Raw genomic sequence first — 24,825 nt, 5'->3', positions numbered from 1 at the left:
GAGAATTTGTACATGAATGAACAACCAATGTACTTTTTTTTTCCAAAAGTGGACAAATTTATATATCCAAGCTGATATGTTAGATATTGTTTGTCAAAAATGAACTAACAAAATGAAAGAATGCAGGAAGAACTCGTAAGATTCTGAACGTTTACATCTTGGGGCAATGTATCATTCGAACCAGAAGCTTAGCTTAAACACACACTTTACCTTCATTTGAATTAGTGAATTGGTCCCCCATCTCTCTCTCTCTGTTAAGCCTTCTGAATTTGTTAATGAAATATTGCAAATTGTTTTGAAGAGTTCAATTATTTCAAGAATTACTTCAATGTATTTTATTGGTATACTAAGTGAACTGATTTTCCAAAAAAAAATTTAGAAGTCATATGTTAATTTATAAGTAAAACAAAGGGACGTCGCTTGTTTTTTTACCCGCGTGGGAGAAGAAACCCTCCCCCCGCACCAAAAAGGGTGACGAGGCAATCGCCCCTTTTTATGTTATATATATATATATATGTATATATATATATATATATATATATAGATATCAAATGTACCTCTCGGTATACAGTACCATATCGTACCGAGCGAATCTCAAAACTCCGATATGGTATGAAATTTCAATCCTTGTCCTGAACATACATTTATTATTCATTATAATCCTTGTCCTGAACATATATTTGTTATTCATTATAAGTTTTTGGCTTTTGTATATTGGATCTTAAGTTGCTAAACTAAAAATGTATGTATTCGAATGAAATCCTACAGAAACAAGATGTCTAATTAGTTTATGTCAACTAATCTAGACAAAAGTAAATAAATAATGGGTCGGACGGATAGTTTACATTATATGATTCAAGTTTCAAAAATTCTATATATTCTTGCAAAACTCTTAGGATATGCCGAAACAAAAGTTGCAATTGATCACAACAAGAAAAAAGATATAACTTAATTCCTCGATGGTGTAACAAAATTTGAACATTTTTTTTGTATTACAATATATGTCTCTTTAACTCAAGTCTATGATAGTGTAATCAATTTAATTGTCTTCTTTTATATAAATTATTATCTGAAAGAGTCTTCCCATATTTTCTTAATTTCTGATTTTTTTATTTTAGTACACTTGTTAATGGAGCTATCTCTTGATCTTCCAAGGCATTCCCTCATTAAGATATTAGGACAAGCTACCCAGTTGATATATGGATCTGAAAATTGAATAAAAGTTACATAAAGATTGCATCTTTCATGAAACAAATAGGATAAATATTTATATAGTTGGGTTTCCTTACCACAAATGGAGTACCAATAGACTAGGTTAATTAAAAATGTTCTCACCTTGAACGTTAGGCAGGAGGCAAGGTTAGGAGGAACAAATTTAAATGGACAAATTTATCTTATATAAGTATGTGTTAGACATAAATAAATTTTTGCTTAGTTGTAAACAAGATAAAACATGTTCAATCTAGTAGAGTTATTATGTTGATGTGAATGCCTCAATCGAGAACTTCATTTTCTCTAGGATTTTCTGAATTGGAAGTCGTTGTGTCATAGGTTAGTGATATGTTCAGAGATGGCTATGCTTAATTTCCCCCTTTCTCCACCAAAATCACAGCCATAGAGAAAACAAACTTTCTTATGTTTTTATGTGTTGGCAAAAAAATGTTTCTCATTGTTAGGTTTAAAAAAGCGAGTAGTGCCATGATTCAAAGGCCTCTTTGTTGTCTAATTAGACAGAAGTATACTTATTTTTTGGATCTACAATTGTCACTTTTAAATTCCTTCTAGGTGTTTCAATTTTGATCTTTCTCAAAGAAAATTAGTTTCTTTACTTGATTTCTTGTTATGAGTACCAATGTTTCTAACACCGCCAATGTCGGTCCCAAGCCCGAATGAAAAAGGTGGAGGGTTGCTTAAGGCCATAAAAAGCCAGTGTTGAAAACATGTTAGTACTCATAAGCATGATCCTAACTGTTTCATGGTAAGACTAGTCCGTCACAATAAATTGATGCAACATATATTGACCTCTCCAGTTATTATGAGAAATAGAGTTTTCTGTTCCTAATTCTAACATTTAAAGTGCCCATTAGTTCTTTAAATCAAGGTCTGCAATACCGAATGATACTGCTCGTACCGAGCGGTACATATCGGTCCGTCAATAGACTAGTACACAGACCGCCCGCTACCGAGCGGTACCATCAATTAAGGCATTATCGTTATCGATTGAGGTGTTATTATCGATGGTGATCGAGGGAGAAGAAAGAAGAGGGAGAAGACGAAGAAAGAAATAGGAAAAAAAGGTAGAACCTGGATGTCACCTCTCTCCTCCTCGTCTGTCGACGAATTCTCATCTGTGTGCGGGAGAAGAGGCATCGGCTTGTGGGGCGGAGAGAAGCGAAGATTTTTTTTTTCTTCTCTTCTTGGGCAATGTCGCCTCGGGCATCATCGCAATATTTTTGTTTTTTAGATGTCATAATTTTTTTTTATCTGCGACGTCGCCCCACATAGAGGTAAACTGTGCGGTTTACCTATATATATATATATATATATATATATATATATATATATATATATATATATATATATATATATATATATATATATATATATATATATATATATACACATAACGGTATACCAAAATATACCACTCGGTATATAGTATCATACCGTATCGAATAAGTCTTGAAATTTTGGTATGGTATAAAATTTCAATCCTTGATTTAAGTGACTTCTTTTATGGACTAACATGCAAATATCGGGACTGTGTAACTTATATATCATGAACTAGCATTGTCCATAATGTAAGTTACTCATCTAAGAAACCAACAAGTATGCTTTCTGTGGATGATAATTGTTAGGACAGGAAACCACAGCATGTGGATAAGGTTCTTAATGGTGAAATTTTATAGGTTGGATCAAGGTATGCAATACCGTACCGTATTAGTATTTCGAGGTTGGCTCGGTATGGTACAGTACCGTATACCGAGCGGTACGCTAGGGTGTACCAAGCGGTACACCTAATTTAGGTGTAAGACCCTCCGAAAATACCTAAAAATAAAAAAAAAAAAGTTAGGATAGGATTTTTAAGTTAGAAATAAATATAGTAATAGCATAAGTTTAGTAAAATCAATGTAAATTAGGTAAGAATAGTATCATTATTTTTTTCAGGCTTTGAAGAATATCTTATGCAAGGTTCGTATTTCAGTTCAGTACGGATTATCCTTATGTAAACATACCTCTTGATTAGAAAGTTCTTCCTCTTAATCTTCCTAAATTAGCCTCGATTCAATTCATAAATCGTTGTTTTGTAGAATTTAGAAAAGCACAAATGTGAGAAAAAAAGAGTTTGAGATAGTTTAAGAGAGTATGAGAATGTAATGTAGTGAAATAAAGGAGAAGAAGGGTTTAAATACCATAAGAAAGGGTTCCAACGGTCAATTTGACCATTGGAGCACTGTATCACTATTACCGAGCGGTTTTAAATATTTCTTCCTCTTACTGTAGCATTGTAGCACTCTAGCATGTTCTGTCTGGTAGCGGGCAGTTCGCGTACCGGTATGTCGTCGGATCGGTACGTATCGCCCGTACCGGGTGGTACCATTCTAAATTGGTTGGATCAAGATTGACAATTCTTGGAACATGATGAGATAAACTACTCCACTCTATTTGACTTTATAAACTAAAACTTGATGGTTAATTTTTTTTTTAACTTTTTATTGGCAGCTGCAATGACATATATGAATCTCCAATTGAATTGTGAGAGACACAATGGCTATGCAGGTCCATTTCTCAAAGGATTTGGACTGCCATTTACAAGGACAAGTCTCCACATTGTTAGTTACATATGTTCTTCTGTTTCTTCTTTGCATTTTGTTCTGTAATATTTTGTGTCAAACATTAAAATAATTATAGATGATGTGTTCCATATTACTTAATAGAAATTCTTTTGCTTTTTGGCTTTCCACGTGTTCAAAAGTGTTCTTTCTTAGTTTAGAGGATTCCACAATAAGTTTATGAAGAAACTAATGTTAATTAAATTATTTTTTCATGCATATTATGTGAATAGATATGGTTTCTTATCAAATCAATTTACAACCTGATTTGGCAATTTTGTACTTGAATAGTTGGGTCTGTCTTCAATATTTGATGAAATTGTTAAAACTGAAGTAACCAGGCACATGCAACCTACTGATTACTTGAGCTTGTTTGGGGAAGAATTCAAATGAACTGAAGATTATTGGGATGCTTCTTATTTGAATGTCTTGGATATATCTGCAGCGGAAGAAGGCAGTCCTCATGTCTTATTTGGATGTGCTTCACAAGTATGTTCTAAATGATCACCTACCCTATAATGTTTTTTAAACTAATTATCCTGTTTTTTTCCTATTGGAATAACTTTTAGCCACCAGGAGTCTGCTTCTGTAACTAAATTGTCGAGTGTTTACATTCTTTTATAATGAATAGATAGCCTCTCCTGTTCTGCAAATTGGCTAACAGTAATTTAAATTTTTGGTCCCTATTACCACTTATACAAGCACTGCTTCCAGGTGAAAGGTCTCTGTTTTAAGTTAAAACTTTTAACACCTTTTACTAGTTTATATATTAATTAATTTGGATGGATTCTGATTTCCTTTCATTTGATGGTACGTCTTCCTCCAATTAGCCCCCTAAATCAAGTTGATGATAGTTTTTCTTTGTGGAAACATCCTTCTGTCCAGCATGCTCTCTCTCAGGTTCAGCAGTGATGCATCTGGGTGATATACGTTACATGCATTTGTATTCTTATCAAAAGTCTCAACAATTCATATTAATCTGTTGTTGCAGATAATAATAATGTCATTGTCATCTTCTTAATGCTTGTGCGGGCTATCTGTCTTCATTCTTATCATCTCGTGTTTGTTGGTTTCATACCAAGTTTAATTATGAATAGACAACTTACTTTTTGGCTTTCTAAGTAAGCGTTTATTTTTCAATCTTCAGGCAAAAGCAGCATGTGTATTGATTGATTTATGCTTTGGACCATTATCACCATGGATATATACAATTACTGCAAAGGTTTCATCTTTTCCCATAATAAGTCTACATATTAAGTCAACAACTTGTATTTTTGTAACTGCATCGACCCTTTTTCAGGTTGATCTTGCAATTGAACTTCCGGAGGACCTCTTGGTGTTATTCAAGTAATTTCATCATTCTTCTTGTTTTTATTACTGTTATGAAGGCTTAATTCTTTATTATAATGAATGCTCGTTTGGTTGGTTGGTTGGTTATGAAGTCATGGATACAAGTGCAAGATATTGATATGATGGATATGGGCATGTATCAATGTATAATGTTTACTATTTAATGTGACAAAATTTGGTATTTATTTAATGTTAGAATAGGTAGATGTATATAAATCATGATTCATCATAATTAACCTATTCATCATGAAAATATATAAATAATGTTTGGTGAATTATCTAACATAAGCAATTAAAACTATCTATGTTTGATGAGTACTTGATCATTTCTTGGTGCAGATCTGACCTTTTTTGTGGTCAATACATTGTGATTTATTGTGGATGATCAAATTATCAATCATTAATTTTCTCGTGAAATAATCTTCTCATTTTGAGAAAAATGTTATTTGATTTGAACATCATAGTCCTAGCATAACAAAGACTATGAAGTTCAGAGGCAATTTGTTCTGCTGTGGTATAATATTTGATGATGATTGTTCAGATGGTAATTAGTTTCACCATTTGATGATGTATGATAATATTTCAAGTTTGCCAGCAGTGGTTGATGATTGTCGAACTATGTCATGCTAGTATAATACTAGCATGGTGTTTGGTTTTATACCAAGGATGTCCTTGAACACACAATCAAGCACAAGGCTTATTCCAGCTATATGTTTAAACCGTGCTGATCAGCATGTATTGTACTGACATGTCCATCCTGATGAACTAAAAAAACACTTTCTATGACCTATCATAGATGTTATTTTGTGATCCATCTATTACCTTTTTGTGAAGATTCCAACAATATTAGTCATTTGTACACTTGAATAAAACCTTGATCTCTTGAATTTGATCATGATCATGATAGCAGTTATTGTGAAACTGAAAATTTTGTCTGTTGGGTTGTAGTTTTCCTTTTTTTCTAGAGTGCCAATAAAGAACCTACTGTTTGAGTGTTCTGATGATACAACTATGACACAGCCTTGTATAGAGTTCTTTGGAGTGTTGTGCTCAACTCTTATGGGACTTTTATGGACCAATATAACTACTGTTGTGGCTTGGAAAGCTATATATTTCTTAATGGGTAGCAGATTATTTTTTACATGTTTCTTAGATACCAATATACACTTAAAATATACACTTCAAATCCTGTGAATTGAAGTCCCTTAGTTCTAGTTACTGTCATTTAGTACTTTTTAGTTCATGAACCCTGTATGTGACATCCATCTTTCATCTGTGTGTGCTCAAGAAATTATGAATTTCATCACAATGCCCCAGTTATTATCCAATTTCACTAACAGTTATGTCCAGGATACATCTTGACTCTATGATTTCGCAGAGCTGATTTTATCAAGATTACAAAATAGGATAATAAGTTGTATCACATATTATAATTTATAGACTGTCCAAGGACCTTGTATTTGATTAGGTACTAAGATCTTACTGATACTTATTGCATTATGATCTTAATTTTTTACTGATTTCATCAGCCTTTTTTTGGATATGCACAATTGGTCAAAAAAAAATCAGTTGGGTCCTGATGCAATACCTTGTTTCTGTGGCATGTATCTAGCAACAGGTTTTAGTATGAAAATGTCTCTTTGTGAGTTCCACACATTGCAGCTACCAACATGCATGTGACAGCTCTCTTGCACACTTTCACTATGTTGTTTCTAAGACTAATGAAGTTTTAGCTCCTGATTGTTTTTAAGGTACAATAAAACATTTTCTTTATGGAACCATATATTCTAACTTCTAAGAACCTACAATGGAATATTTTTAGTGTCACATTTTTTGCAGGCACATTTGACAAAAAGAGCATTTCCTGTTATTTACTTATGGTGGATCATGTTTCTTATGTAGGATAAGATTTTTTTCATGTAGCTTTTATGCATGAAACAATAAGGATCCTACCTGTGAATTTGGAATTAGCTATCGTTGGTTTATTCAAATCCTGCAAGTCCTTTAGTTCTAGTCATTATCATTTAGTACTTTTTAGTTCATGAACCCTATATGTGACATCTGTTAAGATCAAGAGCACTAAGAGGGGGGGGTGAATTAATGCAGCAGAAATATTTCAGCGATTAAAACCGAAAGCTGTGTTCGTTTGATAAAAACGATTTCGATGTAAAAGCCGATTCTAAGATTACTTTAACTTAAGATTAAGCGAGATGACGTTAAAGTAAATCTACAAAGGCAGTTTGCAGTTTATGATAAAAATCAGAATGCAAGCACAAACTGAAATGCAATGTTTGTACGATAAAACTGGTTTACGTCTAAATGTCAATTTTGAAGATACTGAACTTTGAGATATGTTTTATAAATGCGCAGAAGACAGTTTGCAGTTATGATTGAAATCAAAACGTAAACGTAAACTGTAATGATCGTACGAAAAATCGATTTACGTCTAAATGCAGATTCGGAAAGTTCTGAACTTAGAAACTCGTTCGTAAAAGCGCAGAAGGCAGTAGCTATTTAGGAGGTTTGCAGTAAAGATAAAATGCTCAAAGTAAATGTAAACCAAGATTTAGAGTGGTTCGGTCAATCTTGACCTACTCCATTTTTGGCTTCCTCCACCGACGAGGTCACCGACGTCAACTAGAGGCTTTCCTTCAATAGGCGAAGGCCAACCATCCTTTTACAGTTTCACTCTTTTTGACGGGCTTAGGAGACAACCCTTACAGAAATTTTCTCTCCTCTCTTTACAACTCAAAACTTTGAAGAACAGAGGGAGGAGAACTTTTGGCCTTTACAACAATTTTGAGCTCTAAGAATCACAGAAAGATGTCAAGATTTCGAGTGTTAGTTCCTGCTTTCAGTGCTGAATGGGTGGGGTATTTATAGGCCCCAACCCAATTCAAATTTGGAGCTCAAAACTGTCAATTCCCGGAATTCCGGGATCAGGCGGTTGCACCTCCTGACTGGAGCGGTTGCACCGCCTGGCAGAGCTCGAAGACTGAGCCTCTGAGCGGTGCCACCTCTGTCAGGGGCGGTTGCACCTCTCTGCCAGAGCTCGAAGACCGAGCTCAGGCGGTTGCACCTCCTGACTGGGGCGGTTGCACCGCCTGCCAGAGCTCGAAGACCGAGCTCAAGCGGTGCTACCTCCTGTCAGGAGAGGTTGCACCGCCCAGTCTCGCTTGGAGACTGAGCCCAGGCGGTTGTACCTCCTGGCTGGGGCGGTTGCACCACCCGGTCTCCCTGGGAGACTTAGCCCAGGCGGTGCTACCTCCTGGCTTGGGCGGTTGCACCTCCCACAGCAATCAGGGTCCGAATGGGTAGATCCATTTGGCCCAAATTGGGTTTTTCAGGGGCCCAATTGCCCCAAGATTAAGCTAATGGGATCACCTCCCATTTCCAACTTAATCATTGTGCTAACTACGATAAATTTTAAGACAATTTCTGCAGCTTGCTTCGGTGCGTCAATCGCTTCTTCCGGCGAGTTTCCGGCGAACTTCCGTCGATCATCCGATGAACCCTCGGTGATTCTCCTGCGGACTTCCGGCAAACTCCTGGACTTGCGACGATACACTTGGCGAGTTCCGACGAGCTTTTTTGGCAAGCTTATGGACATCTCGGATTTGTTCCCGCAGAACCTTCGACGACTGTCCGAACTTTTGTCGAGCTCTCGAACTCCCAACGTGATCATTGTCATGATTCTGGCGCAACTCCTGCTGCATGTCTTACTTTCATCGTAGTTAATCCTGCACACTTATCTCAACATATAGGTTAGACAATAAATGACAATTGACTTCATCATCAAAATCCGAGATTCAACAATCTCCCCCTTTTTTATGATGACAATCAATTGATAATTGAGTTAACCTTAACTCCCCCTATCTACATTGCATACTTGAGATAAGTCATTCTTGAATTCAAGACCTAATAATTCAAGTGACATTTCTGAAGATGATGTCAAGGCTTGACATTTATTCTTACATAACAATTTTGAATGAATGTAATTGAAGCAATTCATCATATTGTAAGATATCAACATGTAAAGCTGTGAAGTAAGATTTTAATATCATTACATGATATGCACATTTCAAATATTTTAGCAGATGTACACATTTCAAATATTTTAGCAAGTGTTGCATTTCTATATATGGCATCTGTTCATATATCTCTTGATGATGCAGGCATGGCATAATCATAGCATCAGTGTTTATAGCATCAATTCATATATTTCTCCCCCTTTGTCATCAACAAAAAGCATGGTAGATGTGATACTAGGAGAACAATATAAGCAAGTTATCAAGCGTATAAAGGAAGGCATGATACGTATAATGCTTTGAATACTTCTTCTCCTTTTTTTTTTTTTATAATCCTTTGTGCATGAAGGAGGAAAGTCATTTTATCAAATCCATTTTAAAATATTTTTCATAAGAGTGTATTTGATTTTTGTCATTCCAACCGTTAAGCGAATCCGAAAATGAGATGAAATCTTTCATGCATTCGGACAAGATTATGCTACAGTTTTTCAAAAATCAAAACATTTCAACACATGGCAATCAAGTGATTTGATCATTCAATAAAGTAAAAAAAAAAAATGATTTTGACTAGTTTATCTATTCGGACACATCAACATTCCTAATTTTCTTCTTATGAAATCAAATTGTTCTTCACTTAGAGGTTTTGTAAAAATGTCAGCTAGTTGATGTTTAGTATCAATGAACTCTATGGTTACGTTATGATTAGTAACATGATCTCGTATAAAGTGATGTCTAATATCAATGTGTTTTGTTCTTGAGTGCTGTATAGGATTCTTAGTCAAGCATATTGCACTTGTGTTATCACATTTAATGGGAATATTTTTAAGATTAACTTTGTAATCTTCTAAGGTGTTTTTCATTCATACAACTTGTGCACAGCATGCACTTGCTGCAATATATTCAGCTTCGGTTGTTGATAGTGCAACCGAGTTTTGTTTCTTAGATGACCAGGAAACAAGGGCATGTCCTAAAAATTGACATGATCCTGATGTGCTTTTTCTATCTAGTTTACAGTCAGCAAAGTCCGCATCAGCATAAGCAATTAACTCAAAATTCTTTGATTTTGGGTACCATAATCCTAGATTTGTGGTACCATTAAGATATCTAAGTATTCTTTTAACTGCTTTGAGATGAGATATCTTAGGGTTTGATTGAAATCTAGCACAAAGTCCTACACTGAACATGATGTCTGGTCTGGTTGCAGTGAGGTAAAGTAAACTTCCTATCATACCCCTATAAGTTTTTTGATCGAAGCTTTCTCCACTTTCATAAATTTCTAACTTAGTGGAGGTGCTCATAGGAGTGTTATTAGCCTTTGAGTTGTTCATATTAAACTTTTTTAATAAATTCATAGCATATTTAGTTTGACTAATGAAGATGTCATTGCTTAGTTGTTTGATTTGCAAGCCTAAGAAGAATGTTAATTCTCCCATTAAGCTCATTTCGAATTCAAGACTCATAGTTTTAGCAAAAGATTCACAAAGAGATTCATTCGTAGAGCCAAAGATAATATCATCAACATAAATCTGAACAATGAGAAAATTATTTTCAAAATTCTTGATGAACAATGTAGTATCAACCTTGCCTTTTGTGAAATTATTTTCGATAAGAAAAAAACTAAGTCTCTCATACCAAGCCCTTGGGGCTTGTTTTAAACCATAGAGAGCTTTAGTTAATCTAAACACATAATTAGGGAGGCTATTATTTTCAAATCTAGGAAGTTGTTCAACATAAACTTCTTCGGAGATAAAGCCATTTAGAAAAGCGCTTTTAACATCCATTTGAAACAGCTTAAAATTATTACTACTAGCGTAGGCAAGGAGCATCCTTATGGCTTCCAATCGAGCCACAGGAGTGAAGGTTTCTTCGTAATCGATGCATTCTTCTTGGTTGAAACCTTTAGCCACTAATCTAGCATTGTTTCTAATCACGATACCATTTTCATCTTGCTTGTTTCTGAAGACCCATTTAGTACCAATAACTAAATAGTCATTTGGCCTAGGAACAAGCTTCCACACCTCATTTCTCTCAAATTGATTCAATTCATCTTGCATTGCGATAATCCATGAATCATCTTTCATGGCTTCGTCAACACATTTGGGTTCAATTTGGGAGAGAAAGGCGGCGTTCGCACAAAAATTTTTAAGAGAAGATCGTGTTTGAACCCCCTTTGACGTCTCCTAAAATTAGCTCCTTGGGATGAGCATCTACATACTTCCAATCCTTGGGTAAGGATGTTTCGGAAGTGGATACATCCAAGTTGCTAGTTGGAGAAGGGGTTTCATTTAAATTCAAGGAATCAAAATTAACATCATCATCAAAATCATTTTTCCTAATTTCGGAAATCTCATTGAAAACAATATGAATGGATTCTTCGATAATTAAAGTTCTTTTGTTGAAGATACGAAAGACTTTAGAAACCGAAGAATAACCAAGAAAGATTCCTTCATCGGATTTAGCATCAAATTTTCCTAAGTTATCCTTTTCATTCAAGATAAAACACTTACACCCAAAGACTTTAAAATATGAAACATTGGGTTTTTTGTTGTTCCATAACTCATAGGGAGTTTTGGTTAGTAGGGGTCTTACTAGAACTCTATTCAAAATATAGCATGCAGTATTTACGGCTTCGGCCCAAAAATATTTGGGTAGGTTGTGTTCATTCAACATGGTTCTTGCCATTTCTTGTAAATTTTGATTTTTTTTTTCTACTACATTTTGTTGAGGATTTCTAGGAGTAGAGAAATTATGGTTGTATCCATTGAGTTCACAAAATTCCTGGAAATCATGGTTTTGAAATTCACCACCATGATCACTTCTAATTGACGAAATCATAGAACCTTTCTCATTCTGAACAAGTTTACAAAACTTGGTAAAATATCTAAGGCATTCACTTTTCTATTTTAAGAAGTAAGTCCATGTGTATCTGCTATAGTCATCCACAATGACGAAGGCGTATTTGCTACCTCCTAGGCTTGATGTGGAGATTGGTCCGAACAAGTCCATATGGATCAATTGTAAGGGCCTAGAGGTGCTTACTTGATTCTTAGATTTGAAACTACCCTTAATTTGTTTACCTAATTGGCAAGCATCACATACATTATCTTTGATGAACTTGATATGAGGAATTCCTCTAACAAGTTCTTTAGATGATATTTGAGTGATTAGTTTCATGCTAGCATGATCTAATCTTCTATGCCATATCCAAGCATCCTCATTCAAAACAGAAAAGCACATTTCATTACACAAATCATTAATGTCAATAGTGTATACGTTATTTTGTTTCAATGCAATCAGAGATATGTTTTTGTGTGATTTTTCAATGATGCAAGCATTAGATTCAAATCTAACAATATATCCTTTATCACATAATTGACTAATGCTCAAGAGATTATGTTTTAAACAAGGTTCGCCATACCAATGTGTACCGCCCGGTACGGGCGGTACGTACCGGTCCGAGAGGCGACCGGTACGCGGATCGCCCTCTACCGGGCGGTACACCAAAAAAAGTATATATCGGGCGGTAACGGTCGAAATTTCGACCGTTACCGCCCGGTACCATTCGGTAACGGTCGATTTCGACCGTTACCGCCCGATACCACTCGGTAACGGTCGAAATCGACCGGTACCACTCGGTAACGGTCGAAATCGACCGTTACCACACTGTAGTAGTGCTACAGTGCTCCAACGGTCAAATTGACCGTTGGAGCCCTTTCTCCTATTTAAACTAATCTTCTCTCCCCTATTTCATTATACTCTCTTAAACTCTCTCTCAAACATTTCTTTTCTCTCATAAACTCTATAAAACAACGATTTGTGAATTCAATCTAGGTAAATTTGGGAAGATTAAGAGGAAGAACTTTCTAATCAAGAGGTATGTATTCGTTTTCTTTAATTAGAGAGTAATTAAGTTATTTAATGCTGCGATTAGTTATTTTAATGATGATTTAATCGAAATTTGTTTGATTTTATATCAATTTAATGTCTTTAATACCTATTAGGGTATTTGTCATGTTTATAGTGGTGAAAGAGAAGTAAATGATTAGTGTAGATAAATGATAAGTTTATCATAATTTGAATTTTGAATCATATTGGATTAAAATTACATATTTAATGTTTCTTTTATGTGTTTAACATATATATGATGGTAAAATAAGTTTAATTATGTTTTATTAAAGTTATTTAATACTATAATTAGTTATTTTTACGATGATTTAATCAAAATTTATTCGATTTTATGTGAATCCAATATCTTTAATATCTATTAGAGTATTTGCCATGTTTATAATGTTGAAAGAGAAATAATTAGTGAAAAATTAACTATATTAATCACATAATTAGTGTATCTAATGATTTTAATACTTCTTTTATGCACGTAACATATTTATGATAATAAAATATGATTAGTTATGTTTTAATAAAATTACTTAATATTGTGATTAGTGATTTATGATCGATATTTGGTCAATTTAATATGTTTATACTTTATAGTTTATTTGATTTAAATTTGATAGGATCATGGCACCAAAGGAACAGTCACACGATGATGCATGGGTTCATGCCCGAAAGCTAGATGGAAACCGTCATCATTGGCAATGTATTTATTGTGACTACATTGGTAAAGGTGGAGGAATAACTCGAGTAAAAATGCATTTGGCTGGTGGGTATCCTGACGTTGCAAAATGCAAGAAGGTTCCAACGGAGATCCGTAAATTATTTCAAAGCAAGATGAAACAAGCAAAGGAAGATGCATTAAAAAAGAAGGCAAGAGTTGAGGAAGAATATCATAGGGCTACACAGGAACCAGTTTATGATCAGTATGAGGGTTGCGGCGATGAAGTCGACCCGGATCTCACAGCTGGGATTCGTGCATCATTGGAGCATCAGCATACGGTCGATGAAGCAATGAGGCATCGACGACCTGACTCACAATTAGAGCATGGTAGTGGTAGTGGAATCCAGAGGTCAACCAGCATGAGGCAACCAACTGCTCCTTCTCAGTTAGGCCGAACTAGTAGCATGAGGTATGGTGGACTCCGTGGTTTTATGAGAGGTCTTGGCAGGAGGTCCGCACCAGATATTGTTGATATTGATCCGCAAGCCTATCCCCCACAAACAGCGAAACAGACACGGATTGACGATGCATATACAAAAGAAAAAAAACGGGATATTGGGAAGGCAATCTCAAAATGGTTCAACTTTCATAGGATTCCAGCCAACACAGCCCAAGGTCCATATTATCAGAGCATGATCTCCTCTATTCAAAAGTCTGGCACGGGGATCCAACCTCCAACACCGAAGGAGATTCACGGCGTGCACTTAGATGAGGAGGTGGCAGAACTAAAGGATTGGATCAAATCCTTCAAGAGGCAATGGGATGAATATGGGGTGACATTGATGTGTGACAGTTGGACAGGACCAACAAGAATGAGTATCATCAACTTTCTTGTTTATTGCAATAGAAGAGTGGTGTTTCATAAGTCCGTTAATGTTTCTGAAAAGATCCAAGATGCAAACTACATTGAGAGCTTGATGGACACTATGGTAGAGGAGATTGGACCACAGTATGTTGTCCAAATAATAACCGACAATGGAGCGAATTTCAAAAAAGCCGGTTTGCAATTGATGGAAAAAAGAAAAACTTTGTTTTGGACTCCATGTGCAGCTCATTGCATAGATCTAATGCTAAAGGATATTGGTGAGTTGGATACGGTCAAGAAATGTGTAGCTCGAGCACAATCAATTACAAAGTTTATATATAATCATCATTGGGTCCACGCATTAATGCAAAAGTATGTAAATGGTGAGATACTTTCGACCTGGAATTACTCGGTTTGCTACAAATTTTATTGTATTAAAATCATTACAGCAAAAAAGACATGGCTTGAAGGCAATGGCTAGCTCACAAGAGTGGTCTGAATCCAGATATTCGAAATTGAGTGATGGAAAGAAGATAGAAAAGGCCATTCTTTCATCTAGATTTTGGGAGACTATAGCAGAAATCATAAAAGGTGTGGAACCACTTTATATTGTCCTCCGTAAGGTCGATATGGACAAGCGTCCACAAATGCCGTATCTTAAATATATGCTGATTTCAGCAAGAGAGGAGGTCAGGAAAGCATTCAAAGATGATTTTAAGGCCGACCAATACGTACGAATCATTGATCGTCGGACCGAAGTTCATATGGATCAAGATATCCATAATGCAGGTAAATTCATATTCAAAAATACTTAATTTATTATTATTTAGATAATAAATTATCATACTAACAAAATTATGTTTTGCAGCGTATTATCTAAACCCGGCAATTCAATATCGATATGCTCTCGGAACGCAGAATAATTTCCTAACGACACTACGAAATGTTATATATCGACTCTTGCCAAACACTACCGAGGCAGCCGATGCTCTTATGGAGGGTCGATTATTTCGAGAAACAGTTGGTTCATTCTCCGACGTTGTAGCTATATCATGCCGTTACACTATGGATCCTGGTGAGGAAAAGTTATGCATATTGATTATCAATTATATTTAATGTTAATTATTTGTTATGCTAATAAAATCTTATTTATATCTTTTTGCAGTCGAGTGGTGGTTACAATTTGGAGGCGATGCACCACATTTAAGGAAGGTTGCCGTTCGTGTACTTTCACAGACAACAACATCTAGTGGTTGCGAACGTAATTGGTCAACGTTTGCGTTGATTCATACGAAAGTCCGCAACAGACTCTCCTACAGACGGTTAGAGAAACTAGTATATGTCCATTATAATATGCGGCTAAAATTGCGATGTGCTGAGTTGGATAAGGAGCCAGAGGAACCAGATATTGATCCCATTGACCTCCAATTCTACAACGAAGATTCAGAGCCAATGTTAGATTGGGTTGAAGCAGCAGAGAACCAAGAGGATCCTCTACTTGATGAGGCGGGAGATCCTCAGCGTCCTTCACGTTTTATCACCGAGGCAATAGAAGAAGAAGAAGCACAACCCCAACGGGTAGAAAATCCCCCTCGATTACAACATGGTATGAGTCAAACTGCTCGAGGAACTACCGATACCCAACGGTCACACTCGTCCGCCCAACGTGCAAAGGCAAAGGGGAAGGCAATAGCATCAGTTGCATCGTTGGAAAGAATCGAGTCGGGCGACGAGACACCTTCACAATCACATTCTCTTTCTCGTTCGGTCCAGAGACATGACAGCAACACGGACAGCAGTGCCTCAACAGATGATGGCGGTGATACCGGGCAGTCGTTGGTCTCGTCTGCACAACTTGAGGGTGGTGAATGGACTGAGGAGCAATATTTTACACATGCCACTCAAGATTCAGATCATGGAACTCGACAAGGTACTGGTCAAGTTTATGCGCGGAAGGGAAAGGAGAAGGGGAAGGGGAAGGCAGTGGATGAATATGAACAAATGCGACAGAGCATACATGATATAGACACAGAAAGAGACTCATCGTATTCACAGCCATCGTATTATGAAGAATCATATGGGCAACAACAGTATGGTGATAGTTGGTCATCCTTCTCTGAGCAACAACATGATACAGAACAACACCAATATATGCCTCAAGAGCTGCCTCGGACAAATATGATTTATGACGATCAATCTACGATCAGTACCACATTGATGCATCAATGGCATACGGTGTATCAATACACTATGTCATGGGATCAATTTCATGATTGGGTCCAACAAACGTATCATATTGATATGTATCGGATCGAGGACCCCGATCCACCACCCATGGAGGCTCGTCGTTCGTTTTGGTGGTAGAATTAACAATCAGGTATATCTAGATATATGATTATTTAATTCATTTGAATTTTAGAGTTTATATTGTAACAAAATAGTCTAACAATTCAACTGATTTTTCTATAGATATTTCAATCTATAACGAGCTGAAATACGAACCTCGAACAAGACTACCTCAAAGCCCGAAAAAGATATGTGATGCTATTTTTATCTAATTTACATTGATTTTGCTAAACTTATACTATTACTATATTTATTTGTAACTTGAAAACTCTATCCTAACTTTTTTTTTAATTTTCAGGTATTTTCGGAGGGATAAATCGGTGAAATTAAGTGTACCGAGCGGTACACCTCGGTATACCGCTCGGTACGTCGTACCGTACCGTACCGAGCCGGCGTCGAAACGCCGGTACGGTACGGTTCGGCGAACCTTGGTTTTAAACCATCAACTAACAAAATATCTTCAATAAAGAAGTTGGATTTGTTACCTATGGTTCCTTTGCCAATGATTTTACCCATGTTGTTGTCTCCGAAGGTGACATAGCCTTCGTCTATGCTAGTGAGCTTAGAGAATTGAGATGGATCTCCGGTCATATGCCTTGAGCATCCACTGTCAAGGTACCATCTCTTGCTCCTAGCTTGTGATGGTTTAGTTTTCTACAAGAAAGGATGATTTTTATGTACCCATTTGCTTTTGGGTGCATCACAAATAGATCTACATTGTCTATCATGTTGGATAGAATTTATCATGGTTCCTTTAGGAACCCAAATCAATTTGTTTGGACTAATTTTCTTGAATGGACAATAATGCGTTTTGTGTCCAAATTTGCAACAAAAGTTGCATTTGTTTTGGTGTCGAACATGTAAGATGGTGCCTTTTATGAAGGTGGTTGGATTTTGGTGAGAACTTATCACAAATTCAATTCCACTTCTTTTGGGAACTTGACCCTTGTTTGCAAGGATCATGTTCAATGACTTGCTACCAACCTCGAATTTCTTCAAGGTGTCCTTAAGTAGCAAGTTTTCTTTTAGGAGAGTTCTAGATCATGGCATTTGATGCATGAATTTAAACTATCATGATATTCAGTTTTTAACTTATCAAAATCACAAGTAAGACTATCATGCTCCTTTTTTAGCAATTTGTATTTTCTATTGATAATCTTGCATTCATCAAATAAGTCATGGAAGGCATTTAATAATTCATCGAAAGATAAATCTGCATCTATTAAATTTGTTACCTCATCTCCGATGGCCATTAAGGCGTAATGAGCAACTTGCTCGGTGTTGGACTCCTCTTCTTCGGACGTGCTCGAATCATCTCATGTTGCTTTGAGCGTCTTCTTCTTTGATGTTCTCTTTTTGACTTGGGGACAATCACTCTTGTAGTGTCCCGGCTTTTTGCACTCATAGCAAATAACTTGGTCCTTTTGGGTTCAAGTTTGTTTTTTGTGTCATTCTTAAACTTGTTTCTTTTAATGAACTTTTTAAATTTTCTTGTTAGAAGTGCCAAGTCATCATCACAGTCCTCATCACTTGAGTTTTCTCTCAAGTGGTCTTCTGAAGTTTTAAGTGCCATATCCTTCCTGTTCTTTGGAAGGATGTCTTTTTGCTCGTCATGAGCTTTGTAAGTCATCTCGTAGGTCATTAATGACCCGATTAGTTCTTCAAGAGGGAAGTTGTTTAGATCTTTCGCCTCTTGAATAGCAGTGACTTTAGGATCCCAACTTTTAGGAAGGGATCTTAGAATCTTATTTACGAGCTCAAAATCCGAAAAACTTTTTCCGAGTCCTTTTAGACCGTTGACGACATCCGTGAAACGGGTAAACATGTCGCCGATAGTCTCACTCGGTTTCATTCGGAAAAGTTCAAAAGAGTGTAACAAAAGATTGATTTTTGACTCTTTCACTCTACTTGTGCCTTCATGAGTCACTTCGAGTGTGTGCCAAATATCAAATGTGGTTTCACAAATCGAAACATGATTAAACTCGTTTTTATCAAGTGCACAAAATAAGGCATTCATAGCTTTGCATTAAGAGCGAAAGCCTTCTTCTCCAAATAATTCCAATCGATCATTGGAAGAGAAGACTTCTAAAAGCCGTTTTCGACAAGATTCCAAAGTTCAAAATCCATAGAAATAAGAAAGATCCTCATTCGGGTCTTCCAATAGGTGTAGTCCGTCCCATTGAACATGGGTGGACGTGTAATAGAATGGCCCTCTTGGTTTCCAACGTAAGCCATCTCTCTTGGGTTTTAATCCGTTTGAGAGTTAACCCTGCTCTGATACCAATTGTTAGGATCAAGAGCACTAAGAGGGGGGGTGAATTAGTGCAGCGGAAATATTTCAGCGATTAAAACCGAAAGCTGCGTTCGTTTGATAAAAACGATTTCGATGTAAAAGCCGATTCTAAGATTACTTTAACTTAAGATTAAACGAGATGGCGTTAAAATAAATCTACAAAGGCAGTTTGCAGTTTATGATAAAAATCAGAATGCAAGCGTAAACTGAAATGCAATGTTCGTACGATAAAACCAGTTTACGTCTAAATGTCAATTTTGAAGATACTGAACTTTGAGATATGTTTTATAAATGCGCAGAAGGCAGTTTGCAGTTATGATTAAAATCAAAACATAAACGTAAACTGTAATGATCGTACGAAAAATCGATTTACGTCTAAACGCAGATTCGGAAAGTTCTGAACTTAGAAACTCGTTCGTAAAAGCGCAGAAGGCAGTAGCTATTTAGGAGGTTCGCAGTAAAGATAAAATGCTCATAGTAAATGCAAACCGAGATTTAGAGTGGTTCGGTCAATCTTGACCTACTCCACTTTTGGCTTTCTCCACCGACGAGGTCACCGACGTCAACTAGAGGCCTTCCTTCAATAGGCGAAGGCCAACCACCCTTTTACAGTTTCACTCCTTTTGACGGGCTTAGGAGACAACCCTTACAGAAATTTTCTCTCCTCTCTTTACAACTCAAAACTTTGAAGAACAGAGGGAGAACTTTTGGCCTTTACAACAATTTTGAGCTCTAAGAATCACAGAAAGATGTCAAGATTTCGAGTGTTAGTTCCTGCTTTCAATGCTGAATGGGTGGGGTATTTATAGGCCCCAACCCAGTTCAAATTTGGAGCTCAAAACTGTCAATTCCCGGAATTCCGGGATCAGGCAGTTGCACCTCCTGACTGGAGCGGTTGCACTGCCTGGCAGAGCTCGAAGACTGAGCCTCTGGGCGGTGCCACCTCTGTCAGGGGCGGTTGCACCTCTCTACTAGAGCTCGAAGACCGAGCTCAAGCGGTTGCACCTCCTGACTGGGGCGGTTGCATCGCCTGCCAGAGCTCGAAGACCGAGCTCAGGCGGTGCTACCTCCTGTCAGGAGAGGTTGCATCGCCCAGTCTCGCTTGGAGACTGAGCCCAGGCGATTGCACCTCCTGGCTGGGGCGGTTGCATCGCCCAGTCTCCCTGGGAGACTTAGCCCAGGCGGTGCTACCTCCTGGCTTGGGCGGTTGCACCTCCCACAGCAATCAGGGTCCGAATGGGTATATCCATTCGGCCCAAATTGGTTTTTTCAGGGGCCCAATTGTCCCAAGATTAAGCTAATGGGATCACCTCCCATTTCCAACTTAATCATTGTGCTAACTACGATAAATTCTAAGACAATTTCTGCAGCTTGCTCCGGTGCGTCAATCACTTCTTCCGACGAGTTTCCGGCGAACTTCCGTCGATCATCCGATGAACCCTCAGTGATTCTCCTGCGGACTTCCGGCAAACTCCTGGACTTGCGACGATACACTTGGCGAGTTCCGACGAGCTTCTTTGGCAAGCTTATGGACATCTCGGATTTGTTCCCGCAGAACCTCCGACGACTGTCCGAACTTTCGTCGAGCTCTCGAACTCCCAACGTGATCATTGTCATGACTCCGGCGCAACTCCTGCTGCATGTCTTACTTTCATCGTAGTTAATCCTGCACACTTATCTCAACATATAGGTTAGACAACAAATGACAATTGACTTCATCATCAAAATCCGAGATTCAACAACATCCATCTTTCATCTGTGTATGCTCAAGAAACTGTGAATTTTGTCACAATGCCCTAGTTATTATCCAAATTTTATCCACTTCCTCTTGAATAAAAATTCAAGAAAAAGAAAAAAATCTTGATACACTTCCGTATGACAGATTATGCACTTATTTTCATGCTTCATGTTTGGTTGAGTTTGTTCATAATGTCCCTACCAGGTGTTTTCATAATCTGCTTGCCATGCTTATGTTGCTTTGAAGCAAGGTATACAATTTGAATGGTATCGCTCGGTACGGGCGGTACGTACCAGTCCGACAGGTTATCGGTATGCGGATTGTCCGTTACCGCCCGGCACAGCTCGGTAACGGTCGATTTTGACCCTTTCTCATGTTTTTAAACCCTTCTCTCCTATTTCACTCCATTTTATTCTCACTCTCTTAAACTATCTCAAACTTTTTTTTTCTCATATTTGTGTTATCCTAAACTCCATTACACCTAAATTAGGCGTATCGCTTGGTATGTCATACCGTACCATACCGAACCAACCTCGAAACACCGGTATGATATGGTATTTCAATCCTTGCTTTGAAATATATCTTGCTGGCCTTGTCTGGGCATATGGATGATGTACTGTCAAAATTTAAGGTTTGACCTATTGAAGTATCAAGCATAATTTTGCTTACTCTTTCCAGTCAGATAGATGATGCTTTTACCATCCGTGTAGGAATTTGAACATAGGTTTCTATTTCTTTTGGAGATGCTAGAGCCCTTCCTTGATCTTGTGATTACTGGAACAAAGAATACAACTTCTGCTTATGATATACACTTGGAGAAATAGAAGAACTGTTGTATTGCATTCAATGTTATATGTACTGCATTATGAAGGCCTGCCATTCTTCCTTTTGTGGAATCTGAATGGAGATGTGGATCTATTGCACCAAGGTCTACTGTAACAGTATATGATAATATCATAGGAAAAATAAAAAAAAATTTTAACATCTTTATAGTTTATACTTTATAGTGCTTATTTTTGGAAATGCAAAGAGAGAGAATGAAGTGATCGGTGAAGACTGTAGTTTAAAAAGATGTGAGAGTCAAAAAAGAAGAAATTAGTTTTTGTTTTTTTTTCCCTGCAACAAAAAGAATCTTATCAAATGCACCTTGTTGGTTGTTACATTACTTGGTTTTCATTTAGCTGACAATATACTGTCTTCATTGTCTTTCTATATTGCAGTGTACTCCTTTTTGTTTTGGGGTCACATATGTCATTTCCTTTAGATATTGACCTTTGCAAATATTCATTTCCTAAGGTGGCTGATCAAGAGTCTTTAGCTGTTTCTTCTGACTTTGTGATATGTTCTCATGGGGCTTCTAGCACATCCAGTAATCCGGATGAAGCAAAGAGAAAGATTGATGCATCTAAAGCTGCCACAAGAAAAGATGTACTCCAAGATGCTAATCTGTAGTTTGCTCCTAGAGATCTGTCAAAAATTGTTCTGACAAGTGTTTCCAATTATTTTACGGGGGACTGGATCAGATTGAATTTCGGTTGTGGTGTTTCAGAGGTGAATAAGATTTCAAATAACAACTTTCAGAATATTGGTTTCTTTGCTGATTACTCAATTTGAACGTTTGGCAGCTGATTTGTGTTCCCAGCATGACATAACCCCAGAAAGCCATGAAGCTGCAATAGAAGCCATACTCTTGGCTGCAGAATGTTATGTCAACTCATTCTTTATAATCGATTTCATATGGATGCAATTCAGAGCTTATGAATCAGATGAAAATCATTGGATCCAAATTCAAGAATAAAAATGGATTAGTGGTGTTTTATGAAGACCTTAAGAGATGTAATGTCAATCTGGAGACAATAGCTTATCTTGAAAGTTAAAGAGATATAACTGTTCTACAAATTCTGCTTCTGCTAAACTGGACCTTGAATCTGGGAGAATTTTGGCTCTTGGGAAACCTTGTACATATTATTTTGAAGGTAATCAGCAGGCTTTGGAAATATCACAAGTCGACATTGAATCAGCTGATGTGGCAACATTGATTAGGCAGAATCAACCATTGCTTTGTCACTTTGTAATCCTCCTTCAGAGTCTCCCCTCTTTCTACTGCATTCTGCAACTGAGTTATCCTGTTCTGTAGAGAATGTTAATGACATTATACTGCAGTCAGCTGCAAATCTTAGTGGACAAATTACAACTTTGTACACCCAACTGAAAGCAAGCAACATACAGCTTGAAATGGAAAAGTTACATGGGCCGCAAAGGTGCTGGGCACTTCTTGAAAGATTAATAATAACATCTTCTGGAAATGATGAACGGACATATCCCATTGGCATCAAAAGTGCTGGTTTCATCTACAGAACTTTATTCCACATTTATCGTGGATGCAGAAAATATCCAGATTTTCAAGTTGCATATGTCCATTTTCTAGATTTTTAGGATGGATGTCAGTATCTTGAAATGCAAAGCAATACTTGAAGGGACACATGTTTATTACCTCTGATCTTTCACAAATTTTATCATTTTTTTATCAAATTTTGCGGATGAGTTAGCACTTACCGATAATTTAGTAAAAGAATTTTTAATCTGCATATTCATATCCATCAGTCAGATGCTAAACTATCATTTCAAGTATTTTCTCCTCACCTGCATATGTTATTCCCAAATATGAGAAAACAGTTTGGTGAGTTTGGAGAAATAATTTTCGAAGTTGTTGGTATGCAACTAAACTCTCTTCCATGCAATATTGTTGTTCTAGATATCCTCTTCTAGTTTGTTGACCTTTGTTTGTGGTCATTATCTGAACCATCTTCATGTTACAAAAAATACTCTTCCTTTGATATGTCATGTCGTTAGAAATGCCAAGGCTATTATTTTTTGTGTGCTTAAATCGATTATTGTTGAGCACATGCAAGCATTGGTTAATAAAATGTCCAGGGTAACTCACATCTTGATATCTCTTTATTGGCAAGTGGCATCTGCTATGCTTGATTTTCTATTCAAGTTGCTTGAGAACATTACTTTCTCCTATGGCTTTTTCTCTATATTCTATAATTTTAATTTTCTATTGTAATGCACCAAAATTTTCATAGTATTTGTAGACTGATAAATGGCTATCATGAGGATATTACTTTGATACCTGAAAGTGTTTGAAGGAATCTGGGCTCATAAGTTAGATTTTCTGAAAGAGACAAATATGATGAGTTAGTTCTGGACACGAATTTTGAGCTAAAGCATTATTTATTTTATTATTTTATATGAGTCCCTATCTTTACATATATTATTTTGTAGGACCTTACGTCTACCTAAATACATGGTTCCAAACATGGTATAACATTGATCTGTATTATTTATATATGATCCTTTTGGATGATACTAGGTGGTACAGGTCTATGTACTGCTCAATATATGATCATATTAGACCAGTAGATTATTGATACTAGTTTTTTATCAAGATTTAAATTTAGAGTTTCAAATATCATAGCATATGGAGGATACTACTGATATACACTTGAATTGATTATATAAGCATACTAAGTGAGAGAGAAAGTACTAGCACCACCAATTCATCCCACCATCCGAACCGAGGAGGCCACCTAAGTAAAAGTATGGGAGCCCCCATCAACTCTTTGTAGCCATCAAAAGGGATCAACCCATGATCCCTTTGTCTCGACTTCCCAAAGAAAGTTCGCAAGACCCACTCTTGGCTGACACCACAATTGAAGAAATGGCCACGCCCCTGCATTAATGATTGATGGCATGGTTCGCCTCCCTGACACCTTCCGTTCAGATGACTAAAGGAGGGATAACTCCTTGTGTG

At 36.9% G+C, this 24,825-nt stretch overlaps 1 protein-coding gene and 1 long non-coding RNA gene across 2 annotated transcripts; both read left to right on the top strand.

Annotated features, from left to right (window-relative positions):
• The first annotated feature begins 2,652 nt into the window (after nucleotides 1-2,652).
• On the top strand, nucleotides 2,653-23,596 carry LOC135628741 (uncharacterized). Its single transcript, XR_010492959.1, has 4 exons — nucleotides 2,653-4,322; nucleotides 4,981-5,055; nucleotides 5,134-5,180; nucleotides 22,305-23,596. It is a non-coding gene; the product is annotated as an uncharacterized LOC135628741 (long non-coding RNA).
• Nucleotides 13,491-17,368, top strand: LOC135628931 (uncharacterized). The gene is made up of 4 exons (XM_065135936.1): nucleotides 13,491-15,420; nucleotides 15,500-15,706; nucleotides 15,797-17,008; nucleotides 17,101-17,368. Exons 1-3 carry the CDS (start codon nucleotides 15,012-15,014, stop codon nucleotides 16,993-16,995), a joined length of 1,815 nt encoding a protein of 604 aa, XP_064992008.1. The 5' UTR covers nucleotides 13,491-15,011; the 3' UTR covers nucleotides 16,996-17,008; nucleotides 17,101-17,368.
• Nucleotides 23,597-24,825: the final 1,229 nt, after the last annotated feature.

Source organism: Musa acuminata, chromosome BXJ3-1 (assembly GCF_036884655.1).
Source record: "Musa acuminata AAA Group cultivar baxijiao chromosome BXJ3-1, Cavendish_Baxijiao_AAA, whole genome shotgun sequence".
NCBI classification, from domain to species: domain Eukaryota; kingdom Viridiplantae; phylum Streptophyta; class Magnoliopsida; order Zingiberales; family Musaceae; genus Musa; species Musa acuminata.
The sequence above is the reverse complement of the archived record's forward strand: the minus strand, read 5'-3'. Positions and strand labels throughout refer to the sequence as shown.

Coding starts and splice junctions, on each gene's coding strand:
- LOC135628931 (XM_065135936.1), top strand. CDS start 15,012: ATGGTGAGATACTTTCGACCTGGAATTACTCGGTTTGCTACAAATTTT. Junction 15,421..15,499: donor TCAAGATATCCATAATGCAG/GTAAATTCATAT, acceptor TATGTTTTGCAG/CGTATTATCTAAACCCGGCA. Junction 15,707..15,796: donor CCGTTACACTATGGATCCTG/GTGAGGAAAAGT, acceptor ATCTTTTTGCAG/TCGAGTGGTGGTTACAATTT.